At 42.1% G+C, this 22,815-nt stretch overlaps 1 protein-coding gene across 3 annotated transcripts in view; it reads left to right on the top strand.

Moving 5' to 3' along the window:
- Window positions 1-22,815, top strand: part of FBXO15 (F-box protein 15) — a 43,036-nt gene that overhangs the window by 1,126 nt on the left and 19,095 nt on the right. For 2 of the 3 annotated variants that reach the window (XM_074943140.1, XM_074943141.1), the window contains exons 2-5: window positions 13,866-13,985; window positions 16,214-16,318; window positions 19,561-19,803; window positions 20,214-20,423. In XM_074943140.1, the coding sequence (XP_074799241.1) occupies window positions 13,866-13,985; window positions 16,214-16,318; window positions 19,561-19,803; window positions 20,214-20,423 (678 nt within the window). The remainder of the gene's footprint in view (window positions 1-13,865; window positions 13,986-16,213; window positions 16,319-19,560; window positions 19,804-20,213; window positions 20,424-22,815) is intronic. The other variant, XM_074943142.1, reaches the window with a different exon arrangement.

Genomic DNA, 22,815 nt, shown 5'->3' with positions numbered 1-22,815 from the left:
ATGCAATTATGTGAAAATTTCTAGTTTCCAGACATAATTGATCTGTAGAAAAGCTTGAAAACATGAACTTTAAAGACTCAAAAACAGAAGCAAATAAATCTCTTCCATAGTCCCCATCCAAAAGTAATTTTAAAAAATTTGATGATTTGGAAAGGCCTGACTTGTGATTTTTTGATCCCTTGGGGCTAGCAATACAAGTGAAGAAAGTGTACTGGCTGCGGCTGCCTACTGTTGCGAATCATTGTCTTTTTTCATGTTAGTCAAAACTATCTTGGTTGGTACCGGTATCTGCAATAATTGAGGACCCAATCCTACAAACACTCACATGCATAAATGGTTGCGGGACTGGGCCTTAATATTGCAAGTCTCATTGACTCGTAGACTTTAAGGTCAGAAGGGACCATCGTGATCATCTAGTGAATACCTCCTGCACAAGTCAAGCCTCTTTTCTCATGTGTTCAAATCTTTCTGGAATATTCTCTCTCAAGGCATTTTTCATGTTTGTTCATTGCACAAAGATATTTTGTTTGTTTTTGGTTTGAAAGCTTGAGCAAAATTCCGTGAACTGTTTTTGGGTTATGGAAAATGAAACTCTCTTTTCTATTAAAGAAAATTGCTAAAACCACTCTTATAAATGCCTGTAGCAAAAATGGCAGAAGTTTGAAACTAGGCATGGATTTTGTACTCAAAGAAGATGTGCTTTTGTCTGGTTTGATTTAACAAAATATGGCTATTTGAAAATTTCATGCTGAGATTATGACATATTTATTTAAAGTCTTTCCTGTGGCACTAATTACTGTAGCATCTGAGCGCTTCACAAACTTATTATTATTTTTTCCTTTCTCAAGGGAATATTGCAAAGATGATATCATTATCCCTATTTTGCAGATGGGGAAACTGAATCATAGAGGACTATAAGGGTATGTGACACTTCAGTTGTGAAAGTGATCTTGAATAAAATGTAGGGGGAATAAAGTGTCTTGAACCTTGTGTAGTTATTTACATCTCTGTAAAGTAGTTGTAAAAAGCTAACAAATCAAAATTATCCACTCCTACTGTCAGAGGTGTTTAATTTAGAAGGGGTGTAAAGGACTAAACAAGGTGAAAGGCCAAGCAGATTGCAAAAAAGATGTGTTCACTTCACACAGAGAATATATTGTTATTCCTGATTTAAATATGTATTTGATGTAATTCTCTCCTTCCTACTTCCCATAATTGCAGCTTTCCATTACAGGCAAATGTAGGTCCAAGAAAGTTGTCCACATGGAAAGCCAAGGCAGTGTAATCAAACCATTTCTGAAGCAGGTTCAGGATGACTGCTGCTGGTCACATAAGTGTTGCTAAGGAACACCTCAGCTTCTCTATGGTTGGGGCGCTATCTTAGATGGGACATTGTAGTCAAGGGGGCCGCCAGAAGAGGCATGTATAGTTTCATATTAAATTTGGTGAGTAAGAAAGGGAGTAAAGTACATTCTAAGGTTATATATAAATAAAATGAAGTGGGGAAGAGGCTGTGAGGTTATGTCCAATTAGTTTAATTAATTTATATTGGAAAAACAGAAGAGGATCTGGGTCAGGTAAGGGCATGGGGTAGGACTTCAAATTCCTCTGGCCCTGAAAGACCTTATTTCAGGCCTGGGTGGTGAGAACTTATTTACTTTCTCCACACCAGTCATTATTTTATAGACCTCGTATCCCCCCTTAGTCGTCTCTTTTCCAAGCTGAAAAGTCCCAGTCTTATTCATTTCTCCTCATACGGCAGCCGTTCCATACCCCTAATAATTTTTGTTGCCCTTTTTTGAACCTTTTCCAATTCCAATATATCTTTTTTGAAATGGGGTGACCACATCTCCACACAGTATTCAAGATGTGGGCATACCATGGATTTATATAGAGGCAACATGATATTTTCTGTCTTATTATCTATCCCTTTCTTAATGATTCCCAACATTCTGTTCCCTTTTTTGACTGCCGCTGCACATTGGGTGTATGTTTTCAGAGAACTATCCACAATGACTCCAAGATCTCTTTCTTGAGTGGTAGGGAACAGCCAATTTAGACCCCATTGGAAAACATAATCCCAACTATACATATAAAACAATGTGCATTACTTTGCATTTATCAACATTGAATTTCATCTGCCATTTTGTTGCCCAGTCACCCAGTTTTGAGAGATCCTTTTGTAGCTCTTCGCAGTCTGCCTGGGACTTAACTACCTTGAGCAATTTTGTATCATCTGCAAATTTTGCCACCTCACTGTTTACCCCTTTTTCCAGATCATTTATGAATATATTGAATAAGACTGGGACCAGTACAGACCTCTGGGGGAACACCATTATTCACCTCTCTCCATTCTGAAAATTGACCATTTATTCCTACCCTTTGTTTCCTATCTTTTAACCAGTTACCAATCCATCAGAGGACCTTCCCTCTTATCCCATGACAGCTTACTTTGCTTAAGAGTCTTTGGTGAGGGACCTTGTCAAAGGCTTTCTGAAAATCTAATTGCACTGTATTCATTGGATCCCCCTTGTCCACAGGCTTGTTGACCCCCTCAAAGAATTCTAGTAGATTGGTGAGGCATGATTTCCCTTTACAAAAACCGTGTTGACTCTTCCCCAACAAATTATGTTCATCTATGTGTCTGACAATTTTGTTCTTTACTATAGTTTCAACCAGTTTGGCCGATACTGAAGTCAGGCTTACCGGCCTGTAATTGCTGGGATCACCTCTGGAGCCCTTTTAAAAAATTGGTGTCACATTTGCTATCCTCCAGTCATTTGGTACAGAAGCTGGTTTAAATGATAGGTTACAGACTACAGTTAATAGTTCTGCAATTTCACATTTTAGTTCCTTCAGAACTCTTGGGTCAATACCATCTGGTCCTAGTGACTTATTGTTGTTTAATTTATCAATTTGTTCCAAAACCTCCTCTAATGATACCTCAATCTGGGACAGTTCCTCAGATCTGTCACCTAAAAAGAATGGGTCAGGTTTGGGAATCTCCCTCGCATCCTCAGCTGTGAAGACCGATGCAAAGAATTCATTTATTTTCTCTGCAATGGCCTTATCGTTCTTGAGTGCTCCTTTAGCATCTCGATTGTCCAGTGGCCCCACTGGTTGTTGAGGAGGCTTCCTGCTTCTGATATACTTACAATTTTTTTTTGCTATTACTTTTTGAGCCTTTGGCTAGCTGTTCTTGAAATTTTTGTTGGCCTTTCTAAGGAGTTGAGTACTTAATGTTGTTACATTCCTAAATAGCTAAGAGGCATAGTGGAGGCAAGAAATCCAGAAGGGGGGAATAGGGGAGACTACATATGCCAAAGCCCTGGAAGTAAATTCTAGTAGTCAGAAAAAGTGAGCTTCTCACTTCCTGCATCACTGCTTATGACATTTCAGCTGGTAAGAGTGAAAGAATGACAGCAGGGGCAAATGTGTGAGTGACAATTGTCAAGTATGCTTAATGTTAAACAAGACTTAAAGTCAATGGCACTTCTAAAAAAAACAAACTGCCAAAACTGCACTGAACTTGTTATGCAGCAGTAAAGTTGCGCAGTTAAAATTACGAAGTCTGGACGTGTAAATCGTAACTGGATAAAATGCTATTAAATTGTTGTTTATTTCTTCGGTATTGTTTTTCTCAAAGTGCTATTTGCTGTGATATTTGGGACAAGCTTTCTCCTTTCTGTTTGGCCTGATTCATTCAGCAATGACAGAGTCCAGTGTGTTTGACATCAGAGGCCATCTCCATGAAATTTTTCACAAACGATAGATTGTGGCATTACTGAATGAACTGTACAGGAAAAGAATGGGAAAGAGAAATCTGAGTGAACAGAAGCTTAACTGGTATTTACCAATGGAAGTATGGGAAACAAAGGAAAAGATACGTGAGTTAAACAAGATTTCCCATAATAATTGCTAACAGACACGCTGCGACCCATTACTTCCCCATTTCTAATGAAGGTAAACTCCAAACATCGAATACTGGAATCTCCAAAATTAATATCTAGTCCCGTATCCAACATTCACATTCTGTGACATTTATAAAATTGAGGTTTGCCAAGTTCAACCAGGTGCATGATTGCTAAGATAAGGAAGGAGGGAATAGCATAGGTGGGGACAGGAGAAAGGCGAAGCATGGGCCCCCTGTGTTCTGTTTTATACCCTCAGTCCAATTTCAGGCATGTCCGGGGTGGGCATTGCTGAGTCCCTAGGCAAGGTTGAGCAATTCCCCTGGTGTGGCCTTATGCAGGTGAGTCATTGAATTGTAGCTCCCTTGCAGGACAATGGCTGTTAATGGTTGTTTGACACCCACCCGGGTGTTGGTTACTTTCCTTGGCATTATCTCTGGAGAGCTCTGGGCACTTCCCAAACCCACAGCATATTTGTGGGCCACGTCTACACTGGCAGAGTTACAGCACTGGCAGTTACAGCGCCTCTCAGAGAGCGCTGAAGGGAAACCGCTGTTGTGTGTTCACACTGTCAGCTGCCTGTGCAATAGCGTGTTCACACTTGTGGCACTTGCAGCAGTATTCAGAGCGCAGCTATCCCACAGAGCTCCTTTTTCTCTTCTGCCACTAAGACTTGTGGGAAGGCAGAGGGGGTTTCGGGGCATTCTGGGTCCTGTTCCAATGCCCCGTGATACATTGCTTCGCTTCCCAGCAATCCCTGTGCTTCCATCCGCATTTGGTGCCATCATTCAACGGTTTGTGTACTGTGCGCCCTTCCTCTTCATGGATCCTGAACTGAATGGATCCTGAACTGCTAACCAGTATGCGCCTCGCTCTGACCAACACATCACGAGTGGCAGTGGAGTTATTCCTTAAACTACAAAGTCAAGAAGAGTGCAACATTGATCTCGCCACGCGTAGTAGCTATGACACGAGATTGCTTGTGGCATTCACGGAGGTGCTGACCAGAGTAGAACCCCGCTTTTGGGCTTGGGAAACAAGCACTGAGTGGTGGGATCACATCGTGATGCACGTCTGGGGTAACAAGCAGAGGCTGCAGAACTTTTGGATGAGGAAAGCCACATTCATGGGACTGTGTGATGAGCTCGCCCCAGCCCTCCAGCACAAGGACACGAGAATGAGAGCTTCCCTGTCGTTGGAGAAGTGCGTGGCGATTGCACTGTGGAAGCTGGCTACTCCAGACTGCTACTGATCGGTCGCTAACCAGTTTGGAATGGAAAAGTTGACCATTGGGCTTGTGTTGACGGAAGTGTGCAGGGCCATTAATCGCATTCTGCTCCGAAAGACTGTGACTCTGGGCAACATGTGTGGCACTGTAGATGGCTTTGCACAAATGGGCTTACCTAACTGCGGAGGGGCGATAGATGGCACGCGTATTCCAATTCTGGCATCAGACCACCTAGCCACCTCGTACATTAATCGCAAGGGGTATTTCTCAATGTTTCTCCAGGCGCTTGTGGATCACCGTGGTCGTTTCACAGACATTAACGTTGGCTGGTCCGAAAAGGTGCATGACGCATTTTTCAGAACACTTGCCTGTTCAGGAAGCTGCAAGCAGGGACTTTCTTCCCGGACCAGAAGATCACCATAGGGAATGTCTAAATGCCCATTGTGATCCTGGGAGACCCCGCCTACCCCTTAATGCCGTGGCTTATGAAGCCATACACGGAGCAACTTGACAGCAACAAGGAGTGGTTCAACAACAGGCTGAGCAAGTGCAGAATGACTGCTAAGTGTGCTTTTGGCCGTTTAAAAGCCCGCTGGTGCTGCCCCTATGGGAAGCTGGACCTGGCTGATGACAATATTCCTTTGCTTACAGCTGCGTGATGTACGCTCCATAATATTTGTGAAGGGAAGGGTGAAAGCTTCACTCAGGGCTGGATCGCAGAGGCTCAGCGCCTGCAGGCTGAATATGAACAGCCTGAGACCAGGGCTATTAGAGGAGCGCAGAGCGGGGCCATAAGGATCAGGGATGCTTTGAGGCAGCAATTTGAAGCTGAAAGCTAGTAATATTTGGGTTTGCAGTGCTTGTAATGCTAGTAGGTGATTGGTGCACATGATGCAATAAATGAGTTTAACATAATTTTATGTTGCTTTTCTGTGCTCTTTTTGCTTTCAATTAATAGAATAAAGATTGCTTTCAAACAACCACAATTCTTTTATTAAAAGACAACAACTAGGGTAGAGTCAAACAAAAAAACCCATCAGCAGTGAGGGGGATGAGGGAAGGGAAGGTCCCAGGCAGCTAAAGATTTGTATATGTCCAGGGATCATATCCAGCCTTCTCCTTTGGAGTACAATATAGCGGGTGCTGTACTTCAGCAGGGCCAAACTGCAGAGGGACGGGTGTTGAGTGCAGTGGGTACTGCGAGTCCACGGGGCTGGACTGTGATGGGGCAGGAGTGGAATGCAGCGGGTACAGACTGGAACCAGGAAGTTGATAAGAGTGTGTTGGCAGTGTCTGAGGGGCGCATGGGAAAGAGTTTTGTAACAGTGGCTGCAGGGGAGGGTGGGCGCAGAGCTGCTCGGTATGAAGAGCTACTTGTGACGTTCCCCTCTGGTGTTGTCTGGACTAGTGATCTGCTAGGCCACTCCAATCCTTGTCTCTTGGAGCCAGCCTTACCCTGCTCTGCTGTGAGAACCCCCACTCCTGGGCTGTTCACGCACAGCCTCTGGTACGTAAGCTGCTCCCAGCTACTTGCAAGTGAATGACACTAGCCAATATCTCCGGTCCCAGAAACAACCCTAGGAACCTCCATCTTACAGTGTCCCATTATGCCCACTGGACGCTGCAAGCTTATATAAGTTCGTCAATTTAACAAAGAAATTGATATGTACCAGGCTTGTTATCCCAAGGGGAGTCTCTGACACGCTTCAAACCAAACGCACTGCTTCAGGTAGAATAAACAAACAGATTTATTAGCTATAAAGATAGATTTTAAGTGATTATAAGTCAAAGCATAACAAGTCAGATTTGGTCAAATGAAATAAAAGCAAAACGCATTCTAAGCTGATCTTAACACTTTCAATGTCCTTACAAACTTAGATGCTTCTCACCACAGGCTGGCTGGTTACTTTTCAGTCAGGCGCTCTCTTTTGATCAGCGCTTCAATCACTTGGTGGTGTCTGTAGATGTAGGTGGAAGAGACAGCGCATGGCAAAATGTCTCTCTCTTTTATCATGTCCTTTATTTCCTATTGGCTTTTCCCCCCAACCCCCTTCAGAGTCAGGTGAGCATTACCTCATCGCAGTCCCAAACTGCCCAAAGGAAGGGGGTGACTCCCTTGAGGGTCTAACACAGGGGTTCTCAAACTGGGGGTTGGGACCCCTCAGGGGGTCGTGAGATTATTACATGGGGAGGGTCACGAGCTGTAAACCTCCACCTCAAACCCTGCTTTACCTCCAGCATTTATAATGGTGTTAAATATATTAAAAAGTGTTTTTAATTTATAAGGGGGGGGTCTCACTCAGAGGCTTGCTATGTGAAAGGGGTCACCAGTACAAAAGTTTGAGAGCCACTGGTCTAACAGATTCATTTGTTGCTGCCTAAGCCAGTGTCCATTGTTCCTGTGAGGCTGGGCTGGATTTGTCCCATCCATGCCTGACGAGGAGTGAACTGCCTCTCTGTTCTTGGAGAGTTTTTGCATGGGCTTTCTTTAAGCCCTGAGGATACATTTTCAGCCTCATAACTATATACGTGAAATTGTAACCTTACTATAACATTAAGAAAAGGAGAACTTGTGGCACCTTAGAGACTAACCAATTTATTTGAGCGTAAGCTTTCATGAGCTACAGCTCACTTCATCGGATGCATGTAGCTCACGAAAGCTTATGCTCAAATAAATTGGTTAGTCTCTAAGGTGCCACAAGTACTCCTTTTCTTTTTGCGAACACAGACTAACATGGCTGTTACTCTGAAAACTATAACATTACTATAACATCACTATAACAACAATGCTCAGTGCATTATGAGCCTTCCGAAGATACCCAACATGACAAACTTTGCATTGGATACCACACAATCATTTAATAAAGATAACATGGGGGTGTAAGGTGTTCCCCCGAGGTACAGAGCGTCACACTAGTATTGCCTGGAGCGTGTCTGCTTGGCGCTCCATAACCTTTAGCTGCTCTGTGGCTTAATTCTGGCGTGCCACTTTCTTCTTTCGGTCCCTCTTCTCGCTGTCCCAACACTCCTTCAGTTCCTGTTTCTTGGTGGCAGAGTGCATCATAACATCACGCAGAAAATCCTCCTTAGTTCTTCTGGCCACTTTCTAATTCTGTGCAGCCATTCAGCTGCCGATAACAAAGAGGGAGGCTGAGCTCCCAAGGTCATTTTTGTGAAGTTTAAATGCAACATTTTACAGAAGCAGCATTGTTTGCAACATAGACAACACTGATTCAGTGATTTAAAACACAGCCAGTACTCGCACACCTGACACTAACTGGCTGACCCCAGGCAAGCACACATGAGCCACAAGACCCCCAAAATGGTGAGTAGCCACAGGGGCAGGGGCAGGGTAAATCTCTCTTCCCGGATCCTGCTGTACACTGGGCACGTGGCTCTTCGGGAGAACCAGCACGGTAGGGGGGGCCTGATAATCATTCCTGTCCTCACACTTTCCACAGGATGTGATCATTATGGCAGCACTGTGGCGCGGGAAAGTTACCATTAATGGGGCAAGAAACAAAGCAGCTCTGATGAAGAATCTGTGGCAGCGGATTGTCCAGTACCTCCACGAGAGTTTCCTGGAGATCTCTGAGGGAGATTCCGTTGAAGTGAGGGAGTCAATCAACAGCCTGTTCCAATGCTCAGACTAGGCATGCAGTGGGAGACAAGCCTGCTTTCTGCAACCCTCCTGCCCCCAACAACTCGCTTCAGCAATTCCCAAAATCAGATCCACTTACCAGGGGCCTCCTCTCCTGTTTGCGCTTCACCAAACTCCGACAGCTGTGACTGGCTAACCTCTTCTGGCTGCATGCATCTCTGGCCTCTGAGTCATCCTCTGTCTCAGGGTCTCTCTCCCCCTCCTCGTCCAAGATTTCCTCCTCCTGGCTCAGTCTACTCTCAACTGGCATGCAAGCCACCGAAGTATCCACAGTGGTCTTTGCAGTGGAGGTGGGGTCGCCGCCGAATATCGCATCCAGCTCTTTGTAGAACCGGCAGCTCGTGGGTGCAGCGCCGGAGCGGCTGTTTGCCTCCTGCACCTTGTGGTAGGCATTCCACAGCTCCTTCACTTTGACCGTGCACTGCAGTGTGTCCTGGTCATGGCCCCTTTCTGTCATGCATCATGAAATCTGTCTATAGGTATCCTCTCCCCAAATGCTGATGAGGAGCAGCTCGGCATTGCTCCAAGCGGGGGATCACCTGGTTCGTGGAGCAGGCATGGCCACCTGGAAAGATGCACTGAGACGACTGCATGCATCACTGAGCAAACAGGAAGGGGGGCCAGGGCTGGGCGTACATGTGAGACTCTGTCCCTCTTACTTGCTGTCTTTGTGTACCTGGCGTGGAGGGGCAGAACCCCGGGATATTTCTGGGGCAGGCCCAGCTCTTGCACTGTGTCAGGGTCGGGTGCAGCCTCACCACTGAGTCCGTGTCTGGGGAGGGGAAAGGGCAGGGAGGGACTACAGGGCAATCTCCCACCTCCGTGCAGCCAGTGGCCTGTGTTCCCTACTGCCATGCTGGAGCCTCCACATTTATTGATTGATTGATTTATATATTTATTTCCTTCTGTGCCAGGTGTGGACAGGCAGGCTCAGCAAGGCAGGATCCAGGTGTGGGTTGAGAGGATTCTGTGTGGGGCAATCTGGGGGTGGGCAGCTCAGTGGGGGATCCCGGGTGCAGGGGGGATCTGGATGCACAGGGGCTTGCTGGGGGGGGGTCTGGGTGCAACGGTAATGGGACTCTGCAGAGGGGTCCAGGTGAAGGTGGTAGGGGCTCAGCGTTGGGAGTCTGGGTATGGGGGATAGAGCTTGGCAGGGGTGTATGGGTGTGAGGGACTCAGTGGGGGGGTCCAGGTGCAGCTGGTTGGAGCTTGGTGGGGTGTAGATCTGGCTGCGGGTGGCTTGTTGGGGTGGTCCAGGTGCAGGGGGAGTGGGGCTCATTGGAGGGAGGGGTTATGAGTGCGGGAGGGTGAGGCTTGGCGGGAGGATCTGGGTATAAGGGGGTCTGGATGCACAGTGGTTGGGTGGATGGGGGAGAAGCTCGCTGTACAGGGTCCCTCCCCCTGCAGCTGAGGAGCGATGGGTACAGTAAGTGGGGAGGGAGGAGGAGGACAGAGGGGGAGTTTGCAGAACTTCCTTCAGCCAGGGGAGAAATCTGGGGGTGGGTCTGACCCGGCCCTGGATGCAGTGCAAGGGAAGAGGAAGTCCCATCCTCCCCAGCCCATCTGGGACAAGCAGCTGAGCCCGGTACAGGGTAGGAGCCACCAGCTGGGTCTTCCCCAGTCCCTCCTCCTGGCCCACAGTTTTACCTCTCTGCTGGCTGCCCTGGGCCCCTGAAACATACTGGGGAGGGTCGCATCACTGCTCTTGTGACTTCCTTTTGCTTCTCCGTGAGAGAGTCATTTTTCTGTGGGGAAGCAAAGAAATCTACAGGGAACATAAATTCTGTGCATGTGCAGTGGTGCATAATTCCCCCATGTATAATTTATACACCTTCTGTGATTGCAGTGTGGGGGTTTGTCAGGTTTCATTTTTCTGGAGTGGGGTTCAGCTTCCAAAGGTTTGAGAAACACTGACCTAGTAGTAATGTCAGAAGACTTTTGTGTTGTGTTCTCAACCCTTCTGTTGTGTGACCTTTGGCAAGTTTCTTATCCATTCTTCACCTCAGTTTCTCCACCTGTAAAGGAGGGTTAGTAATACCCCCTCCCCTTGTAAAGCACTTGGACATCATCAGATGAAATGAGAAATAGCCATTTAAATTATTATTGTCATTGTTTATGACTAGATATATTTTAAAATTTTGGAAACAGAATCGATATTGTCACAACTTTAATTACAACTTGCTATTTTCTTTGAAACAGGCTAGATTACTTCTTCTCTAAAAATGGTTGTCTCCACTTTGCATATACTACAGGTTATTGAGGTGAAAATACAGCTACAAAACTGAGTGCCACAAATTGAATAGCTAATGAATCAACCATTGAGGCTGTTATGCGCCTTTGAGCTTGAGCCTCTTAATATAATGATAAATGACGCTTCTGAAAAAAGTGTGTGTGGGATCAACATCTGGCATTTAGATTTTAAGTGGCAGGCCAGCCTTATCTATTTTGTCATGAAAGTTTTTCTTGTATTTGGACTGATTTCTTATCGTTGTGCATACAGTGCATGTGAAAATGATTGAATTAGTTGATGAATTAGGGAACTGTGGACTTTTTGTTTTGAAAGATGAACAATAATAAATGGAATACAAGGTTTTAAAAAAAAAGGCTTTAGCAAGGTGTAGAAATAGAGTGGAAGATTTTCAAAAGCACCTTTGGGGTTTAGGAACACATCCCATTGGTTTTAAAATGGACATAAGTTCCTAAATCCCTTGAGCGCTTTTGAAAACCTCCCTCAGAACACAGAAATCTTAATGACATTGCTTCATCCAAGATGATGTAATTTCATCCCTTTTTCTAGACAGTGATATTGGTAACCTGTACACAACTAAAGATTGGTGTTTTCTTTAACTTGTTAAGGCTGAAGTTCTGTGTTCCAGTTGCTGAGCAGTTTTACTGAAAAATGCAAAGTGACATTTTTCCCTTTCACAATTAAAAATGTCAACTTTGATCCAAAATTACCTATTAACAGTAGTTAACAGACATAGTCACACATACATCTGACCTTCAGGATCATATATGACATACACTTCGACATGTTATTACTGATCGTGCTGGTCCATTAGAGCAGTGGTTCTCAACCAGGGGTACACACAGTGGTGAGCTGGAGCCGGTTCGCACCGGTTCACGCGAACCAGTTGTTAAATTTAGAAGCCGGTTTAGAACCGGTTGTTAAAGGGGTGGGCAAACTCCCGTCCGTCCCGCCTGAGCTCTCGGCTGGGGAGGCTCCCCTGTGAATTTTTACTCACCCGGAGGCACTCCGAGCCTTCAGCGGCGGGTCCTTCAGTGCCGCCGAAGACCCGGAGCTGCTGAAGGAACCGGTTCTTCAGCTTCTGGCAGCTCATCACTGGGTACACGTAACCCTGGGGATACACAGAGGTCTTCCAGAGAGTACGTCAACTCATCTAGATACAGTATTTGTCTAGTTTTACAGTAGTTTACAGGAATAGACTCAATATGGAGAAAAACTTAATTGTTGCTGTTGCTTCACTGCCTCCCAGAATGACAAGGCTCAGAAGTGAAAAGCAGGCTCAAGGATCACACAGAAATGCAAGTACAATATTTATATTCCAATCAATTTATTTTAAAATTATATGGTAAAAAGGAGAAAGTAAGCAATATTTCAGTAATAGTGTGCTGTGACATGTTTGTATTTTTATGTCTGATTTTGTAAGCAAGTAGTTTTTAAGTGAGGTGAGACTTAAGGTACGCAAGACAAATCAGACCCCTGAAATGTGTACAGTAGTCTGGAAAGGTTGAGAATCGCTGCGTTAGAGGATTGGCTTTTGAAGTGTGCAGTTTATTACTTTTAGATCAGAAGGAAATATGCCCAATGGGATCTTAGGGATTTCTACTATGAAGGGATAGTAATTTGTGAAGGTAGCATAGTACGTAATGAGGTCAAAGTTAATTTTGTTCCTTATCTAAGTTTTATTTCTGCTCCATGACCATAAAATGTTCTTTATTTATTACCTATGTGTATTAAATGTTGTGCTGATCCATGTCCATCCAAATTAGATTTCTTTTTAAGCATCACCAGCATCAGTTAGTTGCCTAGGTATAGAGAGTTGGATTGACGAGATATTTGAATGCCAGCTGGCAATCCAAACGCTGGAGAATTACCAAAGAGAGAATATAGGAAGCTCTACTCAATGGCATTACAGAAACAGTGGGTGCTTGGTTGTCAGAGTCTGTTTAGGTTTCTGAGGCTCCATCTACATATTCTATTATTTCTTCCAGAGTTTTTGTGGGGTTTGATGATAATTAAGAATATTATGAATATATAGATACTGTTTTGGAAACTTAGGTATAAAATGTGTGGCAGGTTAAGGTATGTGGCTTTTTTTGCCCTTGGCACAAGCATGTTACTTTTTTGTTTTGTGGGAAGAAATGGCAATTTGTCTCACACTCCCAGCACATGTTAAAAACTAAATGCATAAAAACAGCAGCAAAACCCACCTGTCTAGTGATTTAGTACTCCTCTGACTGCAAAATATATACCATTACACAAAAGCAGATCTGAGGTGGTAATATACTTGCACATTTTAGATATGATCCAGATTTATAGCTTTGTGAAATTTTTCTTGGGCTCTGACAAATTCAAAGCCTAACTTACACTGACTTTTATTTTTATTAACATACCAGAGTTAGGTGGGTCAACAAAAATGTCCTATGTCTTGGTGTTAAACCTCTGTTTACAGTCTGAGCAGCTTGAGTCCTTAGCAGAGTCTCTTCTGTAGCATGATTATGCTGGCCATGTTGCTCTTTGTAACAAGGTGACTGGATTGTCTTCATTGGTAAAACTGGCTATTGTCATGGTACCATTCATCTGAGTACCAGTAGAGATTGACCTGAGTGGTCATAGCAGAGCCCTATGTTTCAGCCCCATTTCCTCCCATCAGCTCAATAATTTCACATTACTGAAGTGCTGATTATGAAGTGAAACATTGGCCATATAACATGTCCTTCTGAATCTTGTTTCTGTTGTGAGGCATAGTGCATATTGCTACATATTTTTTTTCCCAGTTAATGATCATGTGACTATTAACAGCCTTATCTTTGTCTGTAGTAAGAGGTCAGGAATCTTCACTGCCATGTCTGCGAAACTATCTGAAACCCAAAATATTTGCATTCAAAGGCATTATCAGAAGACTTCTATGAAATCAAAATCTTGCCCATGCATTGAGAGGTGAGTATGTCTGTGGCTTCAATGTGATCATCAAATTTTAAAGAGGCTGTTCTACTCTGAAATATAATCATGTTTAAAAACAGCCTAGTGGAGTTCCATGTTTGTATCTCAGTGACTTCCATATCAAATATTCTTAGTATAAAAGTGAATCGAGTGGTTTATACCAGCCTACCTTGAAGCTTCAAATTGGGCCCTGAGTAATAAACTGGGTTTTTTCTTGTGCATTTTCACCCTTTAATGAAGGTTCTGTAGGCCATGTTAGTCCCTCAGTTACCTGTGTGCAACCCTATGGTCTTGATGAATGAACTACAGGTATATCACTTCTTAAAATCAAAGTTGTTACAGTGTTAGTTTAATAAATGGCAGTTTGTAATTAAACTTTTAAATACTTTTCATGGTGAGAAGTATATTTAGCACAGGGAATTTTAGAATGATGGGGTATGTAAAATGGGTGGCCTCTTCCTTCAGACCAGGTCTTGAAGATGGAACTGTACTGCTGTGCCTGGTAATGTTACAGGGACACCCTTGACAGAAAAATCACATTTCTCTCTGAAAAATCTTGTACCTACTGTTGTACAAGTAACGTCTGAGATTATTATAACTGGAAGATTAGAGAAACTTCTTTGAGTTTGCTTACTTTGTGCATTTGATAGCACTTTGTGTGCAGCCATTTTCCGCATTTCCCTATGTAGCTAATTATTTAATCACTTTTCCCTGTTGTCTTTCACACAGCAACAGGGAAAAGGGGAAAGCATTTTCTAAAAAAAAGAAAGAAAAAAAAAAAAAGGAAAATGTTGTTATAAAATCCAAAACTGGTGGATGGGACTCTAGAGCAAGGGAACTACTTGATACTATTTTTAACTCTTTTTGCATCTTACTAGGTATGAAGCTGTATTGGGACCCCAGGTAATTAGTGCGGTGGCTAGCCCACGTTGAAGCCCATGCTGCCACGGCTTCACTGCTTCGGTATCTGAGCTAGCAGGATTAAAGTGAGCATGAGTTTCAATCAGATTCCGTGGTTGCAAGTGACCATAGCCTTAGATGTTGAGATTTTAACATATTTCCCGTAGTATTTAGTGGTATTGATCAATCTGTGTTTGGAAGATCACAAACTGCTGGAGTAAACAGTAGTCTTAAACGTGCAGCTTCTTCACAAGAACCACAGCTGACCTGTTCTGACCCATAATCGATTTGCTTGGTCACTTGCAAATGGACATAGACATCAGGAAAGACCTTAAGGTTGCTGATTCCCACAGTAGCTCCTTTGTTCAGTGGTAACTCTGACACCAGGGTACTGCAACGCTCAGAAAAGTGAGGACAATGGAAAAAGTTTATTTCAAACTTTTGTACCATACGCAAATGTTAATCTAATGGCCTGTGGCTTCCAACCCCTAGAGTCTAGACAAAGGATTCATGCCCCAGGCTGTGGTTTGCACATTCCAGCAGGTGATTGCAAAGCAACAGCAGCAATGGGATTTCAGGGAAGGCACCTGCACTTCATTGAACAGCCTGACAGCCACAGTGGAAGACAAATTTTGCATTTGGAAGTACTCTGAGGACGCCTGCAAGTCCTATTGAAGTTAGCGGTAGTCTTTCCATTGACTTTAATGGCAGTTAGATTAGACCTTTTATGAGTACACATGGAGCTGAGGAGAGGTACAGCATCCCACCAAAGTTTGGTTTGGAGTAGGCACTGTTGATAAAGTATCTTGGGACCTGACACCACATTTGAAAAGTGATAGTGAACACACAAGATTCTGGGATACATTTGAGAGGTATTAGTGATGAGTGACTGAACGTGGAGCCATGATATGAAAAAAGACTGAACCTCAGGGGAGGGGTGAACAGAATAATTTCACATAATTTGAATGAATTCTCTGTTACTTTTCAAAACTAAATTGGCTTAAAGCTCAAAAAAAAGTAACATGAATGCATGAGGAACTAAGCGTGCAGTTAACATCTTGTGCCACTTCAATAGGCTGTTGTGAAGTGCAGTAAGCAAAGGCTTTAGATCAAAGCAACAAATCAAAACTGATAGGGCTGCAGTTAACACTCTATGTGAGAACACAACATTTTACAAAGACAGGTTTGACATGTGGATTTATGAAGTGGTGGCTTCTCCCTCTCCTGATCACTTTCTTGTGCTGAGGGGTTAAAGGTTTTAGCCACCTGTCAACTCTGTTTTGCACATAAGTCCAGTAATATTTTCCCTTTCTTTTTGTTTTCAGTATGCCATCAGAGATACTCCTGAAGATATTTTCTTATTTGGATGCTGTATCCCTGTTGTGTATCGGTTGTGTGAATAAACGCTTCTATCATCTGGCCAGTGACAAGTAAGAAGGGGGGAAACATAGTAATCTCAATCTCACAGCAGTCAAGTTAACCTGGGTTATATGAGACTTTTTAATTTAGTTTCATTGATGCCAGGGAATTGATGTAAGTACCCAGCAGCTATTTTTCTGTTGTATTGCAATCTGTATGGTAAATTTTCAATATATTGCATGCAGTTTTAGCTGTGTGAGTTCCATTAAAGTTAATGGGACTTACGTGGCTAAAACCAAGCACGCTGCTTTGAAAACTTACCCGTTTGCATTTATTGCTTCATAAGATCCATTTATACTTTTTTTTCTGATTTAGATAAACCAGCACAGGATGCAGGGCTCCCTCCTCACAGGCAGGGATTTTCACACCTTCCTTTCAGGTTCCTTCTTTTTCATTCCAGTTTTTTCCTGCTTTGTTGCAGGGGGTTTAAGTAGCCAGGCAGTTCTGGTGGTGGTTTCAGCTGCTTCCATTTGTCACAGTGCAATGAATTTATTTTTGATCAAAACAGGAGGAAAAAGCAAATAGAAGAAGGTTTATTGCAGGGGTATCAGTTGAAAGGGCTAAATTCCATGTTTAATTATGGTCCATGGGTCAGAGTATAAATTTAAGACTCAATTCATAGAGATCTCCCACTGATGTCACTGGGAGCTTTGAAGATAGATCAAATGGAGAGGCCAACCTGTATGTAGTAATTAAAATGTTTAGGTATCATTTTTTCAGTACCTTGTTGTTGTATTTAGCGTCACTTAGGGAGAAAATATGCTTCCCTGTAGACCCACCACTATTTCTCCAATTTCTCCCACTCCATTTCCTACCCCATCTGCTAAAATGATATGCACTGAAATTGTTACTGTTGTCATTGAAGTGTCATCACTGGGCTTTGGAGCAGACACTCCAGTAAGATTAAGGAGTCAGGGAACTCCACACCTCTGAGTTACGGTCCAAAATGACTGCTTTCATCTGCTGACATTCACTGCATTGATTGCATTTGGTTCACATATGGTAGATTTACTTTGCAACCATGAGGGCTAGAAATAAATAACCTCAGATTTCATTTCATTCTAAAATGTGATTATATCACACAGGCCACATAAATGCAAGGGGGCACCCCTGGTTTAGGGAGCTTGTGGCTTGTAATAATTCCTTTGCCTTTTCCCAGCTACTTTCTTCTGCTCACACCATGAATGACTGCAGCTACTGCCAGTGGGAGAGATTGCAATAGCTTAGTCTGGTGCATGCCTTCCTCCTAGTTGGTAAATGCTGTACTAGACGCCTCAGGGATGTTTTGGACCTTTCTGAGAACAAGGTCTCCTTTCCTATCTCAGCCTCCAGTGCTAAACATTTTCAGCTCTCTGTCCTGTTCTGGGATTTTCTCTGAAATCTAACTTCTCCATCCTGAATTCCTTTTTCAAATCAGAATCTAGGAGTGGGAGGGAAGAGGAGGAGATCTTGAAAGCTTGGGCTGTTGGTGGTATGATCTTTGCAACCTCTTACAGAGAGCCTCTCTGCAGCTCCCCAGTTGTGCCTCCCAGACTGTGTGCTTTACACAGCCTCAGCTCAAAGAGTTGAAGAGAGGAAGCTTCACATAAATCTTACATGAGTTAGACCATCAGACTAATGTTGATTTCCCTGAGAATCCCATACAAAAGGAATGATGTACTCATAAGAAGAGACAGCTTGGTGGTAGTGATGTGTAGTGACTTACATTAACCACTGAGGGCACGGGAAACAGGCTGATATGAGAGAGACTGACTGTTCTCTTGGACAGAGGTCCGCCTGGGAGCCATCTAAGCCCTGAATATTTTATGGCAAAAGACCCAGAGAAACATACTAGAGCAGGTTAACATAGTTTTCATCTGGGAAAAAGCAGGGACTGGTAAGGAAGACTTGGCTGGCCAGTGGATGTGAAAATCCTGTGGTGAGGCTAATTTCTAAGTGTGAAATAAAACACCATAATGTGTCTCTGGTATAATTACTATGGACTGTGTGGCTGATATTTTGGTAGCACATCCTGTTCATCATTTGTAAAATTGTATTCAGAGGATAAATGGTAACATATTTATTGCATACTGTCCCCCTTTCCCGTCCCCTCGTCTCTAATTTGTATGATTTTAACATATTTTAATGAGGAAAGGACAGCCCCAGAGGGAAAGAATTAGAACATGAGGAAAGAAGGATGCTTTTTAAATGCATACAAAAATGCATGAGAAAGAGAGAGAGATGTTGTCTAGTGCTGCATCACAAGACTAGGGATTGGGAAGTCCTGAGTTCTTATTCTGGCCCTGAAACAGACTCTTTTAGGCATTGGGCAATCCTTTAACCTTGCTGTCTCATTTTTCCCATACATAAGTGATACTTATCTACCTCCCTGGGGTATAGTGGGGATTAACTAGATAACATTTATAAAACACTCTTGATGTGGAAAAGTGGCAACTCTTGGGTGGCGAGGAGCCACTGTAGCAGCTTTGCTGGTACCCTCTTCTGGCCATGGTGCAAGGGATGTGCTTGGGACAAAAAGGGCATGTTCAGTACATCCCTGGTATGACCTAGCTGCTGGATTAGGCCTCGGGGACATTTACAGCCAGCACAATTTAAAGCAGCCTTCTAATTTGTACCAGGTGGCTGCCCTGACATTGAGGTGGCTGAGGACAGGTGGGGGAATGCAGCACAAATGGCACTTTTGCATCTTCCTGTTAGTTATTATTATGATGTCCTTCCTCAGTTTTTGTTCAGACAGTCCCACAGATCTTAGTGATAATTGATTGAGAAGGTAATGAGTAACAAGTAGGTGTATCTGATGTAGTATGATGTCAGGTAAAACTTTTTATATCCAACAAAAATATCAAGATGTGTATAAATGCCCTTTGGTTCTCATTTTGTGACTTGTCGTTCCCCCAGCAATCTAAATTCTAGCATATCTGCACTAATACAGAATATGGGGTTTAACAACAAACTAAAAGAAGGGGAAATTATGAATACAGAAGGACAACAGCCATTGAGGCAAAACCTAGATGTTGGGACTTTCTAGAAATGATTTGTATTCCCTTTATCTACCGAAATCAAATAAACCCAACTTGTTCTTAAAGTTGGTTAATATATTTTTTTCTTAATAAGATTCTCAATAATGCCTGAGATGCACATGCAACTGTATATTTTAATTCTGATGCTGGTGGGTCTGTTCTTTACTGGTCTGTGCCCTCACTGGTAATAACTCTTCATGGGATTCACTTTGTCTCTTGAATGTTTTTTCCAGTGTGATCTGGTTCAAAATTTACTCCAGTTTTTTTCCACCTAAAAGAACAAATTGGAAAACTAACTCTGTTGAAAAAACAGCTGTCTTACTAAGCCATGCTATGATTCAGGACAGAGAATTGGGATATTGGAAGAACGAATATATCATGAAACAAATAGCAGCTGGCAAAACTAGAATAATTCAGCTTCTGAAACCTATAAACCCTTACACTGGCCTTCCACTTAAAACCAAAGAGGCTATCAAGTAAGTAATGTCTTGTCATAAAGTGTGTTTACTCCCAGGCTACATTCAGAATGTTGGCATAGTGGTTTTATATGGTATCTGTATATGGGGAAATAGAGATGAGAATTCAGATCATGATGGGGAGATGCTATCACGATCTGATTAATGTGATTTAGTCACAAGATAAAACATAATGAAAATAAAAGTGAAATAAGACATTTCTTTAAGTTTTGCTTGCAGGGAAGAAGACACTTCAAGAGAAATTACCTTGGTTATTTCCATTGAAAGTAATAGGAAGGATACATGCTCTTCTTCAAGGAATCCCCAGGGACATTGCTGACTGAATTTCTAAAGTTCCATACGTTGTTCTTATCACTTCTGGGAGGTTGTTTTAAAAACTTTTTTTATTGTTTTTACTTCCTCGATAACAGAACATGTAGTTTGAATTGGGTGATTGTACTGAAGGACAGAAATGGAAAGGAACATGTAATGGAGCAGGTGGACATCTCTTTTAATGACACATCTGTTACTGTATTTTGGTATGGTACAAACTGGCCATGTTTAGACACCTTGTCAACTCTGGAATTATGTGGAGTGACACCATTGCTTCTTGACCAATGTAAAGTTCCCCCCAAGAATGGGTGAGTTTAAATTAAAGTATTTTCATACAATTAAATATTGTTGGAATTGTCTGTGTGGAAATTGCCTGACCTAAAACTGACCCAACCAGTGAATTATTTTGAATCCTTCTACAGCCTATCCTAGGAAATCTATTTCTTGTTCTTCATGTCTCCAGAGAGAATAGAGAATTTAACAAAATTATATATTATTTATTTATTATTACATTATTTTATGAACTGAGTAGGTGTGATATAGTGACTGGCCATGTACAATACAGAAAAATAAAGACACTTCCTGTCTTGGAAAACTGACAGTCTAAGCATAGGTATAAATAAGATAGCATGGTAAATCCAGACTCATGGAAAACTTGTAATTAAAAATCCAGTGAGAACAATTCTTTGCCTCTATTTAATCATATATATTAATCTAAGACATTTGTTACACAAATAAGAAAATGTTTTTAAAATATATTTTAACCTGAATTTTTTTTTGTTTAAAACAAATGTGTGTGTATGTTTAGAAAACCTAAATGAATAAAAGGGAGATTTTAATAAATTCTTTAAAACATCCATGATAGGATTTCTTTGGTGTAAGTGGAAGGGTTTCAGAGTGTTAGTCAGTAATTTAAATGTTTGTGTGAGATGTGAAATTGCACACAACAGTATGGTAGTGCATAAGACCTGGAACACAAACGTGTTGATCTAGTGTCATTGTCCAGGAAGAGTGAGTGATGTATGTGGAGAAGAGAAAATTATATATATCTATATCTATATATTTAAATTCTTTGATGTTGTTGGTAACATGCCCATTGACTTTCTTTACCCTCAACAACCTCATGTATTTTTTAAAATTGCTGATCTAACTCTTTGTGATCTGTTAACTGAAATAGTTTACAAAGTAAATGTTCTTATGTCTGGAAAGAAGACTTTTTGAGCCTGTCCTACACAATCTGGTTTATTAGGGAAGGCGGTATGTTTGTAGCCCTTGGAACTTCCACTTTTAGTTTATTAGCCATAGCCATTGAGAGGTGTTTGGCTATGATTAAAAGAAGACTTTGTGCATATAAAAAGTAAAGTGTTTTTCTTCTTATTGGAAAATGTTGGCTTATTTTGGTTTCCCTGGGTAACTTACCAATCCTTGGCTGGAACTATATTAACAAGTATTCCAGTTAACAAATCACAACGAATTAGACTTCTGATTTTTAAGAAAAAGTACATGTGATTGTGAAATTTGTTGTTTTTTCACAGGACAGTACGTACCATCAAGTTCCCTAGGATTTTTTTAAAAATGGCTCCAGAGGCAATCCTGGCAATTACAGGCCAATAATCCTAACTTTAGTACTAAGCAAATTGTTTGAAACTGTAGTAAAGAACAGAATTACCGTACACACAGATGAATATGATATGCTGGGGAAGAATCAGTGTGACCTTAGTAAAGGGAAATCATGCCTCATAAATCTATTAGAATTCTTTGAGGGGGTCAACAAGCATATGGACAAGGGTGATCCCGTGGATATAATGTACTTGGATTTTCAGAAAGCCTTTGACAAGTACCCTTACCAAAGGCTCTTAAGCAAAGTAAACAGTCAAGGGATAATAGGGAAGGTCTCCTCTTGGATCAGCAACTGGTTAAAAGATAGGAAACAAAAGGTAGGAATAAATGGTAAGTTTTTATAGTGGAGAGAGGTAAATAGTGGTATATCCCAAAGGTCTGTGCTAGGACCTGTGCTGTTCAACATATTTATAAATGATCTGAAAAAAGGGGAAAACAGTGAGGTGGCCAACTTTGCAGACAATACAAAATTACTCAAGATAGTTAAATCCCAGCAGACTGTGAAGAGTTACAAAAGGATCTCACAAAACTGGGCAACAAAATGGAGGATGAAATTCAGTGTTGATAAATCGAAAGTAATGTACAGTAGAAAACATAATCTCAACTATACATACAAAATGATGGGGTCTAAATTAGCTGTTAGCACTCAAGAAAGACACCTTGCAGTCATGGATAGTTCTCTGAAAAAATCTGCTCAATGCTCAGCTGCAGTCAAAAAATCTAACAGAATATTAGGAATCATTAGGAAAGGGAGAAAAAATAAGGCAGAATATACCATATTGCCACTTTATAAATCCATGGTACACCCACACTTCAAATACTGCATTGCAGTTCTGGTCGACCCATGTCAAGAAAGATATATTAGAATTGGAAAAAAGTACAGGGAAAGGCAACAAAAATGATTAGTTACTACATGAGGAGAGACTAAAAAGACTCTGACTGTTCATCTTAGAAGAGAGACAGCTAAGAGGGGATATGATAGAGGTCTATAAAATCATGAGTGTTGTGGAGAAAGTGAGTAAGGAAGTGTTGCTTACCTCTTTCTGCTGTTTTGAACCTCTCTTTTTCTTTTTTTCCTTT

The sequence above is a fragment of the Natator depressus genome, chromosome 2, assembly GCF_965152275.1.
Source record: "Natator depressus isolate rNatDep1 chromosome 2, rNatDep2.hap1, whole genome shotgun sequence".
Taxonomy (NCBI): domain Eukaryota; kingdom Metazoa; phylum Chordata; order Testudines; family Cheloniidae; genus Natator; species Natator depressus.
The sequence above is the reverse complement of the archived record's forward strand: the minus strand, read 5'-3'. Positions and strand labels throughout refer to the sequence as shown.